Here is a 23672-nt window from a genome sequence, read left to right as displayed (position 1 = left end):
CCTGCACTTTGTCAGGCAGAAATGCCCCTCAGCCAACTTGGGAGGGGATTGTGATCCTGGCTACTCAACTCTTCCCATGATCAGTGAGTGCAAGGTAAAGGCCTAAATCAGAGTTCCTCAGACTCAGCCATTTGGACTTCAATTCCCAGAATTCCCCTCACCCTATAGAAACCCAGGGGGCCTCTCCACCCTGCCCCACCCCCTGCCCCCACTGGGCCTGATTGGGAGTTCCTGCTGAAAACACCCATGTTTTTGGGGGCTCAGCTGGGGTCCTCTCCCTAAACTCATCCTCTGTGGGAGGGTCCTGTCACCTTTCAAGCCCTCTGGTGAACCAAAGATTAAACACAGAAAATTATTTCACTTTCCATCATGCAAACTCCTGACTGAGGATCATCTGAGGATCGCCCTTCCTTGGAGGACAGGCTCAATTCACAAGACATGAAACTTTACTAACAAGGAGGGAAAAAATCACATTAAGTCACCGTTTAGTTTCCATTGTCTAAATACAAACACGGAAGAGACTCTCAGGCTGCCCAATGAACAGAAAACAACAACTTCTAAGCGGGATAAAAGAATCAAAAGAAAATAAAATGAATACTCGGTCTTACAAACTGGAAAGAAAAGAGAAGAGGAGATGTAAAAGAAAGAAAGAAACAAAGGAAGAGAAAGAGAAAAAAGAAAAAAAAAGATGCGTTTAAAAACAGACAATATCCTTTTGCCAGTCTGCAAGATCCAATTCTCCTACCTTAATTTGAATACACACATCTTATCGATATCTATGCTTAAATTGCCCATTGTCCATTAAGCAGTTTATCTCTGGACTAACCAATTATACCAAGAGTTCCAATTATCGTAAAATGTTGAAGCCTCTTTGTTTTTAAGTGCTATAGTTAATTTATCCATTTCTGCACAATCACATATTTTCTGGATGACCATTTGTTCTGTAGGTGCATAGGGTGATTTCCAACACTGGGCAAACGCTAATCTGGCTGCAGTTAGGATATGAATTGTTACATATTTCATCTTTTTGGGTAAATGTTTATCAGAGATCCCTAGTAGGAAGAACTCTGGTTTGTATTCGATTTGTTCTTTGGTTATCTCCTCCAACCATTTTCTGATTTTTTTGCCAATATTTCTGGGTTTCTTTGCAAGACCACCACATATGAAAGTAGGTTCCTTCTATGCTTTTACATTTCCAGCATTTTGGACTCGTGTTTGGGTTCATTTTCGCCAACCTCGAAGGGGGCAAGTGCCATCTATAAAACATTTTGTATGTATTTTCTTTATATGCTGCCGATTTTGTAATCTTAATATTTCTGTTCCAAATCTTTTCCCATTCTGATAATGTAATACTTCTTCCGACATTCCTGCTCCAGGCTATCATGTTCCCTTTGACTATCTCTTGTTCTAATTCTACTTCCAGTAAGTATTTATAGAATTTGGATATGTTCTTTTTGTTTGATCCTAGTAAAATTTTATCTAAATACTGCAGTTTGTTATAAATTCCAAAGTCTTTTATATCTTGTTTGTATCTGCTATGGATTTGTATATATAACCACTGATCAATTTTAAATCCCTGTTCCTGTAGTTCTTGTCGAGTTTTTAATTTCTTATGGATCTAATAAATCTTTATATTTAATCATTTTTGTTATGTCCAAATTATTGGGATGTACCATTGCCTCCATTGTTGATAGCCAGATCGGAATTTTTAGATAGTGTTTTTGCATATTTTTTTCCAATTAATTAATAATGAGTCCCTAATGAGGTGTCTATGAAAGTAAGACTGCTTGGGTTTCCCCACTTCCCATAAGAAGGCATGCCACCCTCTCTGGAGGTCATGCCCTTCTAATGCTAAAATTCTTTGTTAAGTAAGTTCACCCAGTCTTTATCCATAATAAGATAGCTGCCGAATAATATAATTCCCAATTTGGAAGAGCTAGACCCCTCTACTTTTCGCATCTTGTAAGGCCTTTACATTGATCCTGGGTTTTTTCCCTGCCAAATAAATTTAAGTGTGATCTTATTTAATTCTTCAAAAAAAATTTTTGACAACTTAATTGGGATTGTCTGGAATAAATAAAGAAATTTTGGTAATATATTCATTTTAATCGAGGCAATCCTGCCCAATAAGGAAAGCTGCAACTTATTCCAGGATTCTACATCTTTCTTTGTTTGTTGAAGTAGTTTATCATAATTGTTCTCTTTGAGTGATTTACCTTGTGGTGTTAACCATATTCCTAAATATTTGACCCTTTTTGTTACCTGTATCCCCATCATTGTTTCTAATTCTTCCTTCTGGTTTTCTGTTAAATTTTTGGTCATTAATTTCGTCTTTTTTCTATTAATTTTTAATCCTGCCACTGTGCCAAATTGTTCTAATTTTTATTAGATTATAACCTTTTCCATGGGTTCCTCCAAAAGAAAACCATATCGTCAGCAAACGCTTGTAGTTTATATTCTTCTGATTTGACCCTCACTCCTCTAATTTCAGAGTTTTGTCTAACCCGTGTTAAGAGTGATTCTAGGGCAAAAATGAAAAGAAGAGGTGAGAGAGGGCAGCCCTGTCTGACACCTTTTTCTATATTTATTGGATCTGTTTGTTCGCCATTGATTAGTATATTAGCCTGTTGTGTGTTGTAAATAGTTGTTATAATGTTTTCAAATTTGGTGCCAAGGCTCATATTGTAAATTTTTTGAATTAAAAAGTGCCAATTTAAGTTATCAAATGCTTTCTCAGCATCTAAAAACATGAGTGCGGATTGTTTCTCCGGGTGGGCTTCATAATATTCTAGGACATCGATAACGGTTCTTAAATTGTTCTTTATTTGTCGGGACGGAAGAAATCCATTTTGATCTTCGTGTATATGTGGATTTAAAGCTTGTTTTACTCTATTAGCTATGATAGAAGTAAACAATTTATAATCGGCATTTAAAAGTGAAATCGGTCTATAGTTGTTGATGTATCTATGATCTGCATCCTCCTTCGGGATTAGCGAAATCAGCGCCCCCACGAGTCCGGCATCTTGGCTGCCAGAAGTACCTCATTAAACACTTCCAGCATCAGTGGTCCTACTAGTTCCAATATTGCTTTATATAGTTCTGCGGAATCCCATCTGGTCCTGGAGATTTGTTATTACTTTGATTCTCCATTGCTGACTTCAATTCAGACCATGTAATATCTTTATTCAATAACTCTATCCATTCCTCTCCAATTACCTTGTCATTCGTCTCCTCTAAATAAGTTCTTATTTTATCTTCATTAACTTCCTCCTTTTTATATAATCTTTGAAAATAGTTGTAAATGATATCTTTTTTCTTCTCTATCTCATGTTGTAAGACATCTTTCTCATCCATTAGTTGGTGTATCAATCTCTTTTCTTTCACTTTTTAAGTTTATGGGATAGCCATCTTCCTGGTTTATTTGCATGCTCAAAATAATTTTGTTTGGACCTTTTCAAGTTAATTTCTATTTTATCTTGTTCAAGTAAGTTCAATTTATGTTTAATTGTTATTAACTGATTTTGTGTTCTCTGGTTTTTAGGGATTTTTGAAGTTGTATTTCTAATTCTTTAATTTGTTGTTGGAATTTATTTTGTTGGGCATGTATTCTTTTATTTCTCATGGCATTATAGGAGATTGTTGTTCCTCTTATAATTGCCTTCATTGTATCCCAAATATTTTGTTTCGTGGTTGCTTCATTATTATTTTCTTTTAGAAAATAATTTAATTCCTCTTTCAGCTTCTTAATGTACTCTTCTTCGTTTATTAACTGAGTATTTAGTGTCCATCTTTTCTTTGTTTTTCTCCTATCTCTCCAAATTAGTTGTATTGGGTTGTGGTCGGCCCATTCATTTGGTAGGATTTTAATTTCTTTTATTTCATTGGCCAATTCCCCATCCATCCAGGCCATATCTATTCTGGTCCAGATTTTGTGTGGATTTGAATAATATGTGAACTGTTTCTCTTCTGGGTTTAGTTTTCTCCATAAGTCTATTAAGTTTAATTCTTTCATCATGTCCTTACAGGGCATAGAAAATTCTCTTTTCCCTTCTTGTTCTTATTCACATTACTATGGTCTTTTTGATGATCAGCAATGGAGTTGAAGTCGCCTATCATGCAGATATTCCTTTTTTCGAAACCTATTATTCTCTGATGAAGCTCTTTAAAAAATTTCCCTTGTTCTTCATTTGCGCGTAGATTGCTACCAATAAAAATGTGATATGATTAATCCAAATTTGTATAACCAGAGTTCTTCCTTCCGGATCCGACTCAGATTAGTTCTGCTTTTACATCATCTTTCACAAATATTGCAATTCCTTTCTTTTTATGTTTGTCTGCTGGTGCTGTAAAAAGTTTTCCAAGTTTCGGCAAATTAAATATCTTTCATCCTTTTTCCTAATGTGTGTTTCTTGTAGGCATATTATGTCGGCGTTTTGTCTAATTAATTTAGTTAATATCCTTTTCCTTTTAGATGTTGAATTTAAACCATTTATATTAATGGAGAGGAGTTTCTTTCCCATCTCCATTTATCTAGGTCTGTTTAGTTTTTTGTCTAGTGATGATTCGGTTTTCTTCTTGCTGTTGTTGTGAGATTGGTTCTTCTCTCCCTGGTTGTGGTTTGTCGTTCCCTAAATTTTGAGGAAGTCCTTCTTTTTGGTTTCTATGGCGATTACGATCATCCTGTGGTTTCCTTTTAGTTTCCTCCTTGGTGTATTGGTTATCCGTGCCTATTAGCTGATCATGAAAGTCTTGGGCCTGTTCTATAGAATCTATTTTGATTTTTCTCTCTTTCCAAGTTATTAACATCCCTTCTGGGATTAACCATTTAAAAGGAATTTCTTTTATTTAAATAATTGGCCAAGAATTTATAATCCTGTCTTATGACCCTCACTTTCCTTGGGATTTGTTTTAGGATCATAATCTCTTTACCTCTATATGTTATTGTTTCTTCTCTGGACCTTTTAAGAATTAGGTCTCTCACACACCTCCTTGTGAAACGAATATGAATTTCTCTTGGGCAGTTATGGCGTCTAGCATAACTTGTGCTGACCCTATACACCTCGTCAAATTCTTTGATTAGATCATCTTTTTCTTTCCTAACCATTCAGCCAATAGTTCTGCCATTAATTGTTCTAGTTCTTCATTTTTCGCTTCTACCACATTTTGAAACCTTAAATATGCCGCTGCTTTATCCATTTCGAGGTGGACGAGGGAGTCTTCGGTTTCTCTAGTTACATTTCTAAATTCCTCCTCTATCCTTTCAAAGTTTGTCTCCATCCGTTCTGTCCTACTCTCTATTTCTCTTATCTTAACTTCATTTTTCTCCATAGCCTGTTGCAAGGACCCTATCTTATCCTCCACCTTAAGTAAATCTGCTTTCATTTCCACTTTAAGCTTTCCCATCTCATCTTTTAATTCGCTAATATCCGCTCTGGTTTCTATGTGATTCTTAATCATTATTTCTTGCATCTTGGATATTGCTTCTTGCAAGGATAGTAGGGTATCTTGTATATTAACGTTAGAGACATTGGACTGTTTTTCCCCTATTAGAGATTCTTCAATGGTTTTTGGATTGTTGGTGAAGCAGAAGTTAAAGTAGTTGTTAGGGTCGGGGTGGTCTTCTTTCCGATTTCAAAGCCATAGTTGTCGTGGAGGTCATCTCTCTTAATATTTGTTTTTGTTGTTGCACTATATTGGATATATTGTCCCAGATCACCATTCAGTGTTTAACCCTAAAATAAAAATTCTATTCTAATTCTATTCTATTCTTTTTTGTTTTTTTCCTTTTGTGTATGTAATGTCGAATGTTTTTAATTGTAAATTTAATAAAATTTATTTAAAAAAAAAAAGAAAATAAAATGAATAAAATGCTGCTGGGAAATCGATTCAGCTGGAAAATCCCCTTTTTGGTGTCCATTCTGAAAGCTCTTCAGGTCAGAAATTCTTCCAGGGCACAAAAGATTTTAAAGATCATTTTCAGGATCGTTCATGGGATTTATTTGGCAGAACCAGGGTCTGCATACAAAAGGACAGGACCTCCAAAGCCCAGAGAAATAAATGCACATAGTCCTCGACTTATGCCCATAATTGAGCCCATATTTTTTGTTGCTAAGTGAGACATTTGTTGAGTGAGTTTTTTTCCTCCATTTTACAAATTTTCTTGCCACAGTTGTTAAATGAATCATTGCAGTTGTTAAATAAATAACCTGGTTGTTAAGTGAATCTGGCTTCTCCATTGACTTTGCTTATGAGAACGCTGCAAAAGGGGCTCATGTGATATGGGGAGACTGCGACCGTCATAAATATGAACCAGTTGCCCAGCATCCAAATCTCGGTCACATGACAATGAGGATGCAAAAATGGTCATAAGTGTGAAAAATGGTCATACTGTCACTTTTTTCAATGGCATTGCAACTTTGGTCACTAAATGAACTGTTGTAAGTCGAGGACTGCCTGTAGTCCCACTGCCCATTCCCTCCAGTATGGCCTCCCAGTCCTTCCCAGTCCAAGGCAAAGGCCTGGGCCTCCTTCTTCCTGCTCCTCCCCACAATCCCAGGGGCTTCTCAGAGCTTTTGGGGAGAGGATCCCAGATCCACTTCCTGCTCTGGGGAGATTTCAGAATCCAAAAGGGATCACAGAATTTCTCTAACAGAAGGAGGGGGGATCGGACTCTCCGTGATCCAGAACCGGCTTCTTTCCCTTGTGGGGCTGAGCAGCGATTCATTTCATGGTCACCATCCAGAGGTGTTTCTCTCTTCTTTTACCTCCAAGCCAGTTTATTTAATCCTTAAAATTCTGCCAACTTTTTTTGAAAAGTTTCTATATTGATAATTTCTCAGAGCAAACAGCCAGGAACACCCCAAGTTCCTGATTACTAAGGAATAATTATATATTTTAAATATTTCTTAATTTTGCAAACTGCCCCATGTCGGGAGCTTCTGAAATGGAAGAAGGAACCTCGTGGGAGGCAAATCTCTGCCTCTCCCTGAATAAATTTCGGGGGGTATTTTGGGTTTAGGATCACCGGGTGATGGTGGGGATCAGGAGAAAGTGACAATCAGGAAGGAGGAAGATTTAGGAAGATTATGAAGAAGGGCTTCTCTCCAGACTCTCATCCTGCTGCATTCACAGGACAACCTTGGCCCCATCGCTCCACTGCACCAGCATCTGCCAAGACACGGATCCGATTGGAGAAACCAGCCGGGTCCTCCCAGCGCCGGAAGCCCCAAAGAGCCCCAAAGCTCCCCCAAAGGCAGGAAAGGCGACCCAGGCGGAGGGGGGTTGGGCGAAGGCAGCCAGGAAGTTCGTGAACTGCCCTGATCCCCTGCAAACGCCGCTTTCCGACAATCGCCACTTCGGGGGAGGGAAAGAACTGCGCTTGGGGGCGCCCAGGTAGACTTGACGGACACCTGGAGGGTCCACCCTTGTCCTGTTCCCCGCGGGGATGTCCTGGGGTTAGGGGAGAGGCAGCAGAGTCTCCTCCACGTTTTGGGAGCTAACGAAACAGTGGCCACGGGGAGGGGGGGGAGCGGACTGAAAAGAGGACCGAATCAGGGACTCTATTTCTGGGAATAAACTTTTGGGGGGCAGAGAGAGAAAGTGTCCCTGGAAGAAAAAAGGCGCCTGATCTCCCGAAAGGCCCCAAAGGGACTCACCAACGCAGCTCTGCCGTAGGGACACCGCCAGCAGCACCAGGAGCCAGAGGGGCGCAGAGCGCAGAGCCATCCTGGCCGCGACCCTTAAACTGCGCTCCGCTTTGCCGAAGTGGCAGGCAGAGAAAGACGCGCCCCGCGTGATCAACTGCGCAACAACCCAGGGCAAGCCCGCGATTGGCCAGGCTCAACCAGTAGAAAAAAGGTATCCCCATGTCGTCATTGTTGCTAGGCAGATGTCCAGGCGCAACCGGCGAGAGAGGAGGGAAAGGAAAGCGAAAGTTCCATCGGGAAATCCCCTTCTAGGAATTCCGCCTCTTGGGGGGGGGAGGGGCGGAACTGAGGGGGCTGGGAAAAGAGGGGGGGGTTCTCTGGGCCTGGGGGTGGGGCGAGGGGGAGGGGAGCCCCTCGCAGTGGGGGGGGGTGTCAGGTGGAGCTGCCCCAAAAACGACGCAGTCTTGGGATCAACAGAGGAAGAGCAGCATCAAGAGAACCGGAGAAATGGGACTTCCGGTTTATGGGGCCCAAGTGAGGCCCCCCCTGGAGTGCCGGACCCACTTCCGGTCTCCAGGATACCAGAGAGACGCTGAGAGCCTGGAAAGAGCGCAGGGAGGAGCAAGAGAGATGATGGAGGGAGGTTGAAGGGAAGGAGGAACCATGGAGAGAGCCAGGGAGGCCCAGCCTGTGGAAGAGAGGAATTGAGGCTGGGTGTTTATGGCCTGTTAACTGTCTTCCAGCCCTTGAGGGGCTTTCCCAGAGAAGAAGGGATGGACCTCTTCTCCAAAGCCCCAGAGAGCAGGGCATGAAGGAAGCCATGGGTGGAAGCTTCCTAAAGAGAGATCCAACCTAGAAGTCAGGAGAAATTTTCTAACTGTGAGAACAATTAATCAGTGGAATAATTTACATCCTCCGAATTGTGGCTGCTCCCTCACCGGAAGTTTCCAAAAATAGACTGGGGATCTGTGAGGCTGGGATGGTATTAGGTCTCCTCCTGCCTGGATCTGAGGGGTGGACTAGGAGACCTCTGAGGTCCTTTCCAGTCCTATGATTCTGTGTTTTACCTCAGACTCCCAAAGGATCTTCGCTCTGAATAAAAATGCTCAAAGGTTTCTTTTGTGGCCTCTTCAAGGCGAAGATATTTCTTTCTAGGGAAAAATGCCAGACGGATCAAACACAGTATATAAATTCCCTCCTTCCTTTTCTTCTCTGGTGAAGCCATGAATCTTTAGGAAGCTTCAAACTCTTCCCTTTTCCCACTGTAAACTAAGATGGCTGCTCCCTCCTTTGCCGGTTCTTCTGGAGACTCCTTGGACTCAAATAATAAATCCCTCTTCCGATTGCAGTTGTTATTATGATTCCCGAATTCGGCTGATTTTCTTTTGTGGCCTCTTCAAGGCATGTCTTTGTAGAAGAGGAGGGGATAGCTTGATTGCTCAAGAATATCAAATATAGAATGTAACAGAATATAAATCTTTCAAATTGGGAGAGTCTCAGCAAGACTGGAAACAGGATGAGCTGGAGAATGGCGCCCCCTGCTGGTTTGCGGTTTCTCTCAATTAGCAAAGGGGGGGAAGGAAAAACCATCTCAAACCAGCCAGAAGTTAGTCAAACTACATAGAACCAAGCTAGCAACAGTTAAAAGTGATTAAATTATCTCCCAGACTGTCTAAGTCCCCTTTACTTTGCCAGCTTCCTTGAGAGACTGACAAACTACGGATCTGCAGCAGGAAACTCCCGACATGGATTAGGATCAAGAAGGTTTTTTTCCTCGGGGCTCATTTCTCTTTTGTGGATTGTCTTTATGGTCTCCTAGCCTTCTACTGGGGTTTTTATTGTGTGAGCCCAGACCGCTTGTGTGAGCTGGCCAGTCAGAGGGGTCTGTTAGGGATAACATTGTTTACCCTAACTGGTTTGGGTAAAAATAATAAATAAGTTATCATGGTTTGTTGGTTAAAGTGTGTATAACTTTAACTACAAGAATGTAATTAAGGGTGTGGTTGTAAAAGCACCATAAAAGAAGCAAGTCAATTGCAGCTCTCTCTCTCTGGCTTAATGATCCCTAATTACTGGATGGACTGATGACTGCGTTTTTCCTTACTGGAACAGAGGAGAGAAAGGAGTGTTGATTTCTCAACGGAGAGAAGAGATAATACGGACTGATTTATTGTAAGTGAACTGACATTGGCTATTCAACACGGACTTTGCAAATTGAGTATCCCCGACTGGACTGACTGAAATGATACATGACTAATGGACCGTTTATTTTGACTATGCTATAATTCCTAATGGAATAAACTATATTTTTGATAGCACAAGCGTATCTGCTTTTTACTGCGTGTTAACTAAAATACAAACTTATCTCACACATTTACCTGTCTGCCTATCTGACTACGCTACACATTCTGTTTAGTTTGTTTTCCTTAACACTCGTTGGGGAATTCAGACTTAACAGGGTCTAATAAACACACAAACTTTCCAATCGGTAGAAGATCCTCATTTTGTATACTCACAAAATGCTTTAAACCAGCCGTGTCCGACCTTTTGCCTTCCCTGGGCAGCACTGAGTGAAAAGGAATTGTCTTGGGCCACATATAAAATATATAATATACAGTAGTGAACGTATATAAAGTACTAACTTCCTTTTTATGTATTTCTTATTTCAGTATCAAAAGGTTTGCAGGACCACATTACTCGCTGTCCAGGGATGGATGTGGTCTATGAGTTGCGGGTTGGGCACACCTGAAGTCCACTTTTTAGGCTCTCAAAGATGGCAGCTCTTGAAGGCATCTGGGAAGCCCAGAAGGAATTGATGTGAAAGTCCCAAAGCTTTTCATTCACCCAGAAAGAACCGCTGTAATATGGGGACTTCTTTCCCATCAGTCAAGAGTCTGCCCATTCTAGGGCCATATTGGGCACCTGAAGAGCCCAGAGAGGATCTCTGAGAAGCAGAAGAAGCTGCCCTTCTTCAAGGGGACCAGAATGGCTCTGGCGGGCAACGAATTCCTGTCTCCTGAAGAGCCACTGGGTGAGGCTCAAAGATCAGCCACTAGGCCAACAGCCTGAGGCAAAGGAGGATTTGAGGGAAAAGCAGCCTCTGTTGCTGCCACCCCCAAGCCAAGACCAAGTAGCCATTTTAAAGATCAACTGGTGATGCTAAACCTCTGGACACAGGAACAAAATGGCTGCCTCCTCCCCAAAGGAGCATACAGGAGCCCTGCCAGTTCTTGCTCCTTCCAGGTTTTGCCTTGGTTGCTCCTCTTCTTACCACTCAAAGCTAAATTGGGGTCTCTGATCAACAAGGAGGGTAAAATCTCTCCTATCTTCCACCTCCCAAAACAGGCAGCAATTCAAGCGGGAAGAAAACAAAAGCATTTATTTTCAGCAAACAGTTTTTGCAAACTTTACAATATATTTACAATTGTTAAGGAGGTAGCAGCCTGGATGTGCATAATCAGTCTCATGTTCTTTTTCTATAGCATGAAAATCCATAAATGATGATCTGAAAAAAAATTAGTGTTTGAAAGCTATACTTGGTATGTTATTATTTGTCAAACTTTGGTCAAGTTTAATGTTTTTAAAAAATGAAATACATTAACTACTTTAATGCCATAAATCTCAGAACGCACACTTCTTTTTCAAAAGAAATAATTGTTTTGAAGATTCTATTCCACATTATAGCAGGGGTGTCAAACTCGATCGCATCGCAGGCTGGATCATGACGTATTGCAAAGTTTCTTGGCTTTGGGGAGCCAGAGTGGGCGTGATCTGTGCATGATGTATCCGGCCCATGGACTGCCAGTTTGACAGGCCTGCATTATACATACTATCTATTATAGAACTAATAGAAAAATATAAGAAACAGGAAAAAAACCCTCCACTTTCAATCCCAGCAAGTATGATAAGAGATTTAACAGTTTCTCACTCTCCCTTAAAGTAAAATCAGCAACTCTCCATCCTATTCCTGCCCCCATTCTCCACAAAACCTTCTCTTAAACCTGTCAATCATCAGGATCCCATTAAAGGCAATCAGTAATAACATGGTTGCATCAAGCTATATTACAGAGCTATTACAAGCTATACAAGGCAGTTTGGTCTAGTGGTTAAGGCACCAGGCTAGAAAGTGACTGTGAGTTCAAGTCCTGCCTCAGCCATGAAAGCCAGCTGGGTGACCTTGGGCCAGTCACTCCCTCTCAGTCCAGCCAACCTCACAGGGTTGTCGTCATCGTGGGGAAAATAGGAGGAGGAAGGTGTGTTGGGTACCTTCAATACCTTCATCAGGATACAAATAAATAAAAAATATCTACTAAACCCAAGTTGAAGCCATTTGATCCCACAATTATAAGCACATAAGATTCTCTTTCCTCCTCTGTTCCTCAATCAAAATCAAAACGGTTACTGATTCGATGATAAAAGCAATCGCGAAAGACCCCAAATATATCCTGGTTCCAGGCACGCTGGGAGGCCCTGAAGGGCTCCTCCCGAGAGTCCGGCCTAATTCAGAAGGAGGCCGATCCCGTCTCCTCTCTCCTCCTGCTGGGACTGTCCACTCGGGCTGCCAAGAGGAGGGGAAAAGGGTCAGTCTGAGAGGGAGCCAAGAGGAAGGATCACACAGGGATCAGCAGAGATCAGCCCTGTGAAGGAGTAGAAGCAGCACAGCAGCCTCAGATCAGCCGGGTGGGATCTCCAGAGTTGCAAGAGGGGAGGGGCAGGGCTGGGGCTGGATCATGAGGTGGGGGAGAAGCTGCCCCACAAGTTGTGTAACACCTATCAATATCCCTCCTCAAATACACACATCCCATGTCAGTCCTGAGACAAGTGCAAATGGATTCAAGGACTCCGGAGAGTCCAGGTCTTCCCTTCAGCCTCTGGAGGGAGGGATTCCCAGATGGGATCAAGGGGGGGGGGAGAGAAGCCCCCTCTCTATCCATGACTGAAGGACCCTCCGGAAGTCCCTCTTCTGTCCTTCTTTCCCTCCTTGCAGTGGGAACCCTCCGATCTCCTCTTTCCAGGTCTCTGAGCCTCCTGATCCAAGACGGATCCCGAGAGGGGCCTGGCCACAGTCTGGCCTTGCAGGAGAAGAGTTTGGGGGCAGGCAGACCCCTCCCCAGAGCCCCAAAGCCTCTCCTCCAAACTCCTTTCCTTGCAGTGTTTGAGATGAAGAGGAGAGAGGAGAGGGAATTCCCAAACTATGTTCCCCCGTCATTTGGCCCCCAATCCCTCCCTCCCCTCCTCCCTCTCCCCCCCTGCAGCCTCCAAGGGGGAAATTCACCTGGGAGGGAGCAGCTAAATGACCTGGTTGCTTCCTGCCTTGGAGGGAAAGACACCGAGGGAGTCTCTGCCTTGTCTGGATCCTCTGAGGAGGACAAATCTCTCACTTCCCCCTTCAACCTCTGCGGCTTCACGAAATTCTCAGAGGAGACCAGGATTTTCATCCATTTATCGCTAAACTCCTAGGCCTCCCATCTTGCCAAGGTGACTCTAGGCAGCTCACCAGAAAATCATTTAAAACGCATGTAGAACGTTTAAAACCATAAATAAAAACCAGATTCCCCCATCAGATCACGTTGCCACTGTTCCGATAAGGAGACCGTATCCGACGTGTGGCCACTGCTGGGAGTCGGGTCCAGGATGGTCTGGGAGAGACCCAGGTCAGCCAAGGAGGCCATGAACCCCTGAGAGGCTGCTTCCGAGGCCAAACCCAGGGAGGGCAGACTGTAGACTCCCAGGACCATAATCCTGGGGAACCCCAAGCCAGCCCTGAAAGGGTCTCCAGCAGCTCAGCCAGGGAGGGGGCCACAGTAGCCACAAGCCCAGCGGATCCCCTGAGCCCAGAGTCAGAAACAGGGAGTCCCAACCAGAATCGTGGGCTGGGAGCATCCTGAGTGCCAGGAGAGATTCTCAGGGGACCCCTGGAACCCCACTTCCCCTGCCCTGGGCTCTCGGTTTGGGGCCACACCCTAAACCCAGCTGGGCACATCTGAGAGAGAGGGAACCTCTTCCCCTTCCAGAGTCAGCCAGGTCCCATCTATGCCAGCAGAAGAGTCTCTAGCCACTGGGGATCATGGCATCGCTAGTGGTTTCCCTGTTTCCCCCTCAAAGAATTGGGGGCTCCTTCCTCCAAAGGGGACCACCAGGCTCCACCATGCAGACTCTGGGCTGCCTCCCCTGCCTGAATCCAACAGGGAGAGTTTTCCCTTCTCCTCTGCAGAACAAATCAGTGCAAGGAAAGTGACATTTGGGACACCCGGCCGGCTTTCATGCCTAAGGCGGGACTAGAACTCCCGGTCTCGCCTGGTGGCCTCACCCACTAAGCCACAGTGGGTGCAATTATTCCAGTGGTTCCGGCACTAGAACCAGACACAGAGAGATCACAGAGAGGATGAATCTGGAGGGCCTTTCCACAGTGGGGGCCTCGCCCTCTTTTCGTGGCCCAGAGTCTTGCAAAGGGACAGAGTGGCTCATGCAGCAACAGCAGCTGCTCCCTCTGACTTACCCTGGGCTGAACTGTTGGATCCTCCCTCACTTCCTGGAAAAGAAGGAAAGAAAAAGAGGGTGAGAAAGTTGCTCTCTCGGCTTATAGGGGGAGAAGCTCCGCTCTTTCTGACTCCAGCTCCCTCCCTCCCTCCCTCCCTCCCTCTCTCTCTCTCTCACACACACACACACAGTCAGAGACCCATCAATACATGGAGAGAATTTGACCCAAACTGCTTTGCCTAAAAGGCATCAGAAAGAATTCCTAAAATTTATATTTGTATCACACAAAACCAGAAGTCAGAGCTGATCTAACAAGATACAGATGCATCCCAAGTTTCTTTTTCTTACCAGTTCGTACTTAGAGAGCCTTGTGATGGGAGACCAAGAGGAGATCCAGCTGGCATCCCCCAAAGCTCCTTTTCTCTCAAAATGCCCCCTTTGGACCCCTGATTTTATGGAGCTTCTGAGTCCCATTTGGCCAAGCCTTTCCTTTCTGCCTCCTTGGGAAACAGAGCATGTCCTCAGTCAGGGGGACCTTCCACCAGCCGCGTCTTCTCATCTTCTTGAAGGTTCCTTGTCCCAGGTGTTTCTCCTGGAGGACTCCACTTCCAAGAACAGCCTGGCTGTAATGAAAAGGGGGCCCATCTTCCCCAGCCTGGTTCTTAGCATGAAGAGGAAGATAGCACAGGCAATACACACACCCCTCTCAACTAATGGTGCCTCTGGTCCCTGCTCCAAGTTGGAGATTACATGGAAAGAGGACAAATCACTCACTTGGTGCTGCTCTGTAGTCATCCTGACATTTCTCTGCAACGATAAAAATCAGTGAAAGCTCAAAAGAATCCACCAGAGATCATCCAAACACTCCCCCCTCCCCCATAGGAGGAAGAACCCCAGGAGGTATTTCACAGTCACTTTTTCCCATCCAGAAAGACAGAAAGATCCTCAAAATACAAATGTATCTCCTGATTTCCCCCAAGACAGACCTGCTTCCTCTGAAATGGACGGAGGGGAAATGGGGGGAGCAGCAGCAGCAGCTGGGAGGGGAGGAAAGTTTCCATGGAAATCCTTCTCTGTTGCTCTTTGACCAAAGCCTTTGAAAGGAGGGAGGGGATTCTGCTTCCCAACTCAGGAGAAGACAGGACGGCCTGAATAGACTCAGCCAAGTCTAAACTGGAGTCCCAGCAAGAGGGTTGGGAAAACAGGAGGAAGCCCACAAGGATCTCCCCAAAGGGAGAGATTTGGGAGGAATCTCCACATCTTCCTTAAATCGCTCCTCAAAACGATACTTACTGAGGAAGATCAAGATCCCAACAATCGCCCACAGCAGTACAAGGCCAACCACAACGCAGCCGATGAGGAGCCCCAGGTTGGATTTTGGAAGGGAATTGGGGAAAGGAGCAGATCCCTGAAGGAGATCCCCACACAATCCTCCCAATTAGGGCAGAGACTTAGAAGCTACAGCAACAGCACTGAGACGCCTATTGTCAGCGTTCCCAGTAAGGCGCCCTCTGAAAGCAGAACTCCCAGGCAGGCGGATTCCTCCAAGAACATGAGATTATTGGATGCATCATATCCGCACAGTCAGTGTATGGAGTTCGTGAACCAGAATAGATATGGCAACAAGGCAGCCAATGGGGGCTGCTTGGAAACTGAAACGTAGTATGTGTTTTGTGTGGAGCCATAAGAGACAGTTGGAGTCTGGGCGTGGCTTTGACTTGCTGAACTGTATATAAGAGTTGGTTTGTCCTCCGTAAATCTAGGCCTCTAAATCTAGGCCTCTGTAAATTTAGGCCTCAGGGCCTCTGATTCTATCTCTCTACTCCGTAATGACTTGCTTCGGTGAATATTGCTTCCGTGTTCCTGAATTTGTATGCTGACTTCTGCTGTATGGAATTGTATATAAAGAAGTTTCTTATGTAGACGAATCCTGCAGAAATATTTTACTTCTGGTCCCCAGTCGGAACAAAGTCGAAGCTAATCCAAAGTCGTCCTTCTCCAGGCAAAAGTAACTCCACCAGGACTCAGGACCAGACAGTCCCCAGGGTGGGGCTGGTTTCTCCCGTCGACCTCCCCCCCTCCCCCCGAGAAAGGGCATGTCAGGTAAGCACCAATGCCCCTTCTCCACTGTGTCAACGGGAGAATAGAGGATTGGGACATACCAAAGCTACGGGCGGGAAGTAGTCTGGTCTGGAGTCCCCACTTCAGTATGGACTCCTTGCAGAAATTGCCTTCCGAAGGCCACTTCCGCAGACACAAAGGTGTCCAGTCTGTAATGCCGTATGAACGGTGACAGCGATAACCACATTGCCGCTCAACAAATCTTCTCCACAGAGGCCTGTGTTGCCCAAGCTGCTGTTGTGGCTACGCTTCTGGTAGAATGTGTCGTAATCCCCCTAGGTACTGGAAGAGCCTGGAGCTTGTATGGCTTGGCAATATAAGCCCTTAGCCAGCGACCCACGGTGGAAGGTGTAACCTTGTGGCCTAGAGTCGACGGTTGAAATGAGACAAACAGGGACTCAATCCTTCTGATGGACCTGGTTCTCTTGATATAGATGTGGAGGACCCTCCGAACGTCTCAGGTATGCCACCTCATCTCCAGAGCATGTCTAGGCCCTGGACAGAAATCAGACAAGATTAACTCCTGTGAACAAGGACTTTAGGTAAAAAGGCAGGGTCCAACTGTAGAACCACCCTGTCCAGATGAAAAACACAGAGGTCCTTCCTCACCAACAAGGCCACCAACTCAGAAATCCTTCTGGCTGATGTCATGGCCACAAGGAAGGCTACCTTGTACGTGAGTAAACGCAAGCCGGCCTCTCACAGGGGCTCAAATGGTGCAACAGTCAGCGCCTGCAATACCTTCAACAGGTCCCAGGTGGGATACCGGTGAATCACCAGTGTGTTCAAGTTTGTGGCACCCTTAAGAAAGGCTGACACCCTAGGGTGGTGAGCAAGAGAGCGTAGGCCCTCAAACAACAACACCAAAGCCAAGGCTGCCACTTGTCGTCACAAGGTATTCGGGGATAGACCCTTGTCCAGATCCTCTTGCAGAAATGTAAGAATTGATAGATGTTTCTCTGCCCAAAGGCACAGTAGGGTCACTTCCTGCATTAGGGACCTGGACCAGGTGCCCCCCTGCTGGTTGATGTGAGCCTTGGTGGCCACATTGTCTGTGAGGATTAGAACATGCTGTCCTGAAACTTCCTTCTGGAATCCTTTGAGGGCCAATCAGGCAGCCCTGACTCCAGCCAGTTGATATTGTGACACCGCTCCTCCTGCGTCCATTGTCCTTGGGCCACCTGGGATCTGAGGTGCCCCCCCCCCCAAATAAACAGGCTGGCATTGGTGGTGATGGTCAGCCTTTGAGGTTCCTTGAAGCAGCAACCCTGAGCGATAGCCCAGGACTGCCACCAGTGGAGAGAGCGGAGTACCTTTGGTGGCACTCGAACCCTCGCTGCTGAATTGCCTGAGCCCGCCTTTTGATAAGGGAGCAGAAACCACTGCAGGGACCAGGCGTGGAATATAAAATCGTACATTGCAATGTCCTACCTGTCAATGAATACTTCAGCTTCAACCATAACAACACAAGAGCAAACAATAGATACAAACTCAAGGTTAATTGCATCAAACTTGATTGCAGGAAATACAACTTCAGCAACAGAGTGGTCAATGTCTGGAATACTCTACCTGACTCTGTGGTTTCTTCTGCAAACCCCAAAAACTTTAACCTTAGACTGTCTACTATTGACTTCACCCCTTTCCTAAGAGTTCTGTAGGGAGCGTGCATAAGCACACCAACGTGCCTACCGTCCCTGTCCTATTGTTTCTTTTATTTTTTTATTTTTCTTATATGTATCCTTGTATTCATAACTATGTTTTTTACTTATACCTATTATCTTGTAAGCAATTGACAAAAATAAATAAATAAAGGATCCAGAGGGCAAATCTTATGGTCAAGAGAGGGAGGGAGGGATCTGTAGCCTCTGGCAGAGAAGAATTGGGGGGGGGAGACATGATAACTGCCTTTCAGAACTTGGGGGGCTGCCACAAAGAAGAAGGATTCGACTTTTTCTCCAGAGGACCCCTCCCCCAAAAAAATCCTGGGTAGAAGAGAGCTCCAACTAGAAGTAAGGAGGAAACTTCCAACAGCGAGAACCTTTACTCAATGGAATCGTTCTCCTCCTGGAGTTGTGGCTGCTCCATCACTGGAGGTTTTCAGAAATAAACTGGACAACCTTTTGACCAGGATGGTATAAGCTCTCCTGCCTTAAGCCGGAGGTTGGACTGGAAGACCTCTGAGGTCCCTCCCAACCCTACGATTCTATATTCCAGGTCAGAAACTCCGAGTGATCTTCGCTCTGGATGAAAAGGCTCAAAAGGCTCTTGTGGAATTTTGAAGATGAAGCTGGCCAGTCTGAAGAATCTAATAAATAAATGCATTTCTAAAACTTTTGATTCGGAAGAATGGACTCAAATACAGATTGAATTCTCACCAAATGTTTTAAAGCAGCCATGTCCCACCTTTTGGCTTTCTTGGGCAGCATTGGGTGAAAAGCAATTGGCTTGGGCTGCACCCTTGCAAGGCCGATTTTCCCCCCCAGATTTTGTTCTATTGTACTTTATTAATTTATTTGATTCTTTTTGCTAGTTTTTATTGCTTTTTTTTGTTTTAAATATGGTTTTACATTCTGTAAGCCGCCTTGTGTTGCAATGGGTGAATAGGCAGCAATATAAATTCAATAAATAAATAATACATAAATAAATAGCACTTAGACTTATATACCGCTTTACATTGCTTTTACAGCCCTCTCTAAGCACTTTACAGAGTCAGCCTCTTGCCCCCAACAATCTGGGTCCTCATTTTACCACCTCGGAAGGATGGAAGACTGAGTCAACCTTGAGCCTGGTGGGATTTGAATTTAGCCGGCAGTCAGCAGAAGTAGCCTGCAGTACTGCACTCTAACCGCTGCGCCACAGGCAGATATATAAATTGTATAAAATATATAATATAGTTAATATATGCGTCTTTTATTTTTTTTATATTGTTTAACATTAAAAGTTTTCTGGGGCTGCATTCTTAGCTGCCCAAGGCTGAATGTGACTCTCGTGTTGCAGGTTGGAAACTCTCCCCTTTTTAGGCTCTCAAAGATGGGAGCTCTTGAGGGCATCTGGGAAGCCCCAAAGGGTATTGATGTGAAAGACCCCCCCTTTCACTCAACTTACAACAGTTCATTTAGTGACCTTTCAAAGGTACAATGGCACTGAAAAAAAAGACATGACCATTTTTCACACTTATGACCCTTCAGCATCCTCAAGCGCGTGTGACTTACATTTGGACGCTTGGCAACTGACTCATATTTGTGACGGTTGCCGAGTCCCGCAGTCATGGGGTCCCCTTTTCTGATCTTCGGAGAAGCAAAGTCAATGGGGAAGCCGGATTCACTTAACAACCACGTTACTAATTTAACTAGTGCAGTGATTCACTTAACAACCGTGGCAAGAATGGTCATAAAATGGGGCAAAACTCACTTAACACATTTCTCACTTAGCAACATAAATTTTGGAGCCAATTGTAGTTGTAGGTTGAGGACTTTCTGTAATATGGGGGTCTTTTTTCTCATCAATCAGGGGTCTCCCCACTCTTGGGCCACCGCATCTTATTGGGCACCTGAAGAGCCCAGAGAGGATCTCCCAGAAGCAGGAGAAGCTGCCCTTCTGCAAGGGGACCAGGACGGCTCTGGCCGGGCACTGACCTCCTGTCTCCCGAAGGGCCCCTGAGTGAGGCCCAGAGACCAGCCACTTGGCCAAGACCCTGAGGCTAGAGAAACCTCTGGACACAGGAGCAAAATGGCTGCCTCCTCCTCAAGGACCACACAGGAGCCCCCCTGTTTTTGCCTTGGTTCCCCCTCTTCCTACCACTCAAAGTGACATCAGGGTCTCTGAACAGCCAGGAGGGGGAAATCCTTGTTATTTAAGGGGACCAGGGTGGCTCTGGCGGGCATTGAACTCCTGTCTCCTGAAAACCCCCTGGGTGAGGCTCAGAGAGCCTGAGGCAAAGGTGGATTTGAAGGAAAAGCAGCCTCTGTTGCTGCCACCACCAAGCCAAGCCCAAACGGCCATTTTACACAGGAGCAGCTGGTGATGCTAGAGAAAGAGCTGGACGTGGGAGCAAAATGGCTGCCTCCTCCCCAAAATGGCTGCCTCCTCCTCCCCAAAAGAGCCCGCAGGAGCCCACACACACAACACACACTTCATGCTCCTTCCAGGCTTTGCCTTGGTTCCTCTCCTTCCTCCCACTCAGAGTGAAATTGGCTTCTCTGAGCAACAAGGAGGGTAAATTCCTTGCTCTTCCCAACTTTCAATGACAGGCAGAAACTGTCAGGTAAGAAGAAAGCAAAAGCATTTATTTTCAGCAAACAATTTTCATATTCTCACAATAGGGAAGGGAGCCAGGCCAAACTGTGGGTCTCCTGTTCCATTTTGCTTAGAATTAACCATTTTATTTTATTCAAAAGATTATTCAGAATGATTGAACAGGGACAGAACAAAACTAAACAAAATCATTGGAAATAATTAATTAAAAAAGGAAAATACCTATTATGCCCCCCCCCCAGTTGAATGCTAAGAAACCTACGGCAACAATAATAACTTCCCACCTTGCAAAAGAAGTCTAAAATTTATAATCTTGTACATCAACTTCCAACCTAATTGACCTGTCATATCATTTCACCTATGTGAAAGAAAAAATAGTTAAAAGGTTGAAAAACAGCAAAGTTAAAATTCAAAGCATTCTGTCAACAGTCCCTTATTATAATTTATTCATCGAAAGTCTACAAGGTTCCTTATTTATCGTAAATCGCTCCGATCATTATCTCTGAGTCCAGGTCAAATACTCTTGTTTGGTTCTTAATACTGTAGTAAAACCTTTCCTTAGGATTTCAGTTAGGAATTTTACCAACAATTGCATCTTATTTCTAAAGTTCATTAAGTTTCCGTTGTAAATATCACTGCAACACCTATGTTGAATAATCTCGGATTTTTGGTATTTGTATTCTTTTTGATCTTTTCTGACAAACCAAATACTTTGCATTCTTTGCATCTGACAGCGACAAATCCGATTCCTCAATTTGCAAATCAGGTCCGACTGTTATTTCCTGCTTTGGGATATCATCTTGATTTTCCAGAAACGTTCTTGACCCATCAAATCTTTTGTTTATATTTTCAAGTAAAACCGGTACGTTGGAGAGCCTTCTTTTTTCAATTATCTCCCAAAATAATTTATCTCCTTTCGAAGATATGAAAAACACTTTTTGTTCTCTCTTCGTGGACAAGAGAAGCAGATAAGCAACAGCTTCCACGAGGAAAGAGTTGGTTCCCCTCCAGGATTAAAGAAAGGGAAATTTTCCCATTGAAAAAACTAGAAAGAGCAAGTATAATACTGTGTAAATGTAACTGTAAATCCACAGCAAGTTCTTTACAGTTAAAAAATAATTTTGAATATCATCGTTAAAAAGAATAGAAAAAAACTTGCAAAAAGTCGAGTTAGGCGTTATAAAATAGGTCAGAAGTCAACTGGTCATAAAACAAAAGGTGGTAAATGAGACAGGAGCCCTTCAGATCCTTCCAGCATGTGAAACCGGGATCTATTTTGGGTCTTTCACCATTTATCAGCAATGATGAAAGACCCCAAGTAGATCCTGGATTTCAGCGTGCCGGATGTTATCCGAAGGGTTCCCCCTGTTTAATTCGGAAGAAGGCCGATCCCATCTTTTCTCCTCTCTCCTCATGCTGGATGGTCCACTCAAGCTGCAAAGAGAAGGGAAAAAGCAGGCAGGGTCAGTCTGAGAGGGAGCCAAGAGGAGGAATCCCACCGCCCAGGCTGAGGGATCCCCAAACATCAGCCCTGTGAAGGAGCAGAAGCAGCGGCCTCAAGAGGGATCAGCCAGGCGGGATCTCTAGAGCTGCGTGAGGGGAGGGGCAGGGCTGGGACTGGATCCTAAGAGGATCTTCCCTATAGGAATGGATGCCTCCCCTCAAATGCACAAGTCCAATTTCGGTCCAGAGACAAGTGTAAATGTATTCATGGCCCCCAGAGAGTCCAGGTCTTCCCTTCAGCCTCTGGAGGGAGGGATTCCCGGATGGGGTCAAGGATGGGATAGAAGCCCCCTCTCCATCCATGACTGAAGGACCCTCTGGAAGTCCATCCTCTGCCATTGAAGGAGAAGCCCAAACAATCTTCCCAATCAGGGAAGAGGCCTAAAGAAGGGAAAACTGGAAATACCCAAAATTAAAAACTCCATGGGCTCATTTTTGTGTCTCTCTCAAGGTATCATGAAGGTGCCTTGCTAACCGTTGTTAGAGGATGTGTCCTCCTGACGCTGCCTTCTTCTCCCACCAGCCCAGCATGAAGGCAACTGGATTCATCTTTGGCTTTTCGACTCAAAAGCAGCCCTTTGCCACCTTGTGACTTTCAGCAGCTTACAAAACAAAAACGTCACCAACACAATAATATAAACAAAATATGTTGAACAAAAACATTTTTGTTCTTTTTATAGGCTGCCCCAAAAAGTCATGACTTGAGTGGAATTGGGCAGATCTGTACCCTATTTTTTTTCATCCGTTTGAGTGATTGCATTTTATTATTTAAAGTAAAATAGTTCATATCACCTAGACTTTTTTTAAAGTACAACTTTCATTTCTTTGGCCACTCCAGGAATAGCATAAAATTGTATTTTGTGCTTCCAGAACATCAGCATTAAAATGGAATAGGGTTTTGTTAAATATATCTTAGAGTCCCGGGAACCAAGAAAAACTTTCTCTTTTCAAAAGCTTTCTCCACTTCCTCCTGCGCATTCTTACCCAGCTGCCAGCTTCTTTGTGGTGGCCATTGCAGACCGCCGCTGCACCTTCTTGGGAAAAGGGGGTTCTGCCGGCTGGGAAGGGGGTCTGCAGCACCCCCAAACCTCACTCCGGATCCCCCTTGTCTTCAGCCACCCCTACAGGGCAGCCTTAGCTCCAGACCCGTCCGGGACTCTAAGATATATTTAACAAAACTCCTGGAAATTATGGCTTTCTGAATGATACCTTCTAGAAGAGAAAATAAGTGGCAATTTGGTGGTGCTGAAAGGAAAGTTTACTCTCCTTCTCTACGGATTTAATAAGTGGATATTAAGAAACCTATTTTTTTTAGGTAAAAACTGGCTTTAAGTGATAAGTGAGAAGGGAGAGGACTAAAAAAAAATATTTGTATGCTAAGACTGTTGGAGGAGATGCCTTAAGGATTTGAAGACTGAAATATATTGCAATAAGACAGATTTGGACTTTCTTTTTTTCTGATTGATACTACCCCAGGAAGAGAAAGTGAGAACTTTGCCTTGGCTTGGACTGATTGATAACTTTGGGACTGTTTTATTTTTTTTTTGAAATATCTTGGTTGCTGTAAGAAGAAAGAAGGGGAAAAGAAAAGAAAAGATTTATAATGGCTTTTTCTGTTGAGGAACTGAGAAAAGAATATGAGCAAACAAAAAAAAATGGTAAAGATGG

The 23672-nt window shown here is 44.3% G+C and overlaps 4 protein-coding genes and 1 long non-coding RNA gene across 12 annotated transcripts in view; 1 reads left to right on the top strand and 4 right to left on the bottom strand.

Moving 5' to 3' along the window:
• The window catches only part of LOC113429339 (class I histocompatibility antigen, F10 alpha chain-like), a 99196-nt gene extending 91388 nt beyond the window's left edge, over window positions 1-7808 (bottom strand). Inside the window, exon 1 of the mRNA XM_087953902.1 lies at window positions 7656-7808. Within this exon, the coding sequence (XP_087810028.1) occupies window positions 7656-7725 (70 nt within the window). The 5' untranslated portion in view covers window positions 7726-7808. The remainder of the gene's footprint in view (window positions 1-7655) is intronic.
• Window positions 1-23672, top strand: part of LOC113428608 (major histocompatibility complex class I-related protein 1-like) — a 684789-nt gene that overhangs the window by 134169 nt on the left and 526948 nt on the right. The gene's annotated exons all lie outside the window — the stretch shown is intronic.
• The window catches only part of LOC113428433 (major histocompatibility complex class I-related protein 1-like), a 103141-nt gene that overhangs the window by 58145 nt on the left and 21324 nt on the right, over window positions 1-23672 (bottom strand). For both annotated transcript variants that reach the window (XM_087953908.1, XM_087953909.1), the window contains exons 5-6: window positions 14901-14933; window positions 14146-14178 (exon numbers count right to left, since the gene is read on the bottom strand). In XM_087953908.1, coding sequence (XP_087810034.1) covers window positions 14146-14178; window positions 14901-14933 — 66 coding nt within the window. The remainder of the gene's footprint in view (window positions 1-14145; window positions 14179-14900; window positions 14934-23672) is intronic.
• On the bottom strand, window positions 11007-14135 carry LOC148131954 (uncharacterized). Its single transcript, XR_015747233.1, has 2 exons — window positions 12922-14135; window positions 11007-12204 (listed from the first exon to the last, which is right to left on the bottom strand). It is a non-coding gene; the product is annotated as an uncharacterized LOC148131954 (long non-coding RNA).
• LOC113431589 (major histocompatibility complex class I-related protein 1-like) overlaps window positions 20506-23672 on the bottom strand; it is a 76618-nt gene continuing 73451 nt past the window's right edge. Inside the window, exon 8 of the mRNA XM_087953894.1 lies at window positions 20506-21935. The gene's annotated coding sequence lies outside the window, so the exon portion shown is untranslated. The remainder of the gene's footprint in view (window positions 21936-23672) is intronic.

This window comes from Notechis scutatus, chromosome 2 (assembly GCF_049901735.1).
Source record: "Notechis scutatus isolate UNSWTSFEM ecotype Mainland chromosome 2, rNotScu1.2, whole genome shotgun sequence".
In the NCBI taxonomy this organism is placed as follows: domain Eukaryota; kingdom Metazoa; phylum Chordata; class Lepidosauria; order Squamata; family Elapidae; genus Notechis; species Notechis scutatus.
The sequence above is the reverse complement of the archived record's forward strand: the minus strand, read 5'-3'. Positions and strand labels throughout refer to the sequence as shown.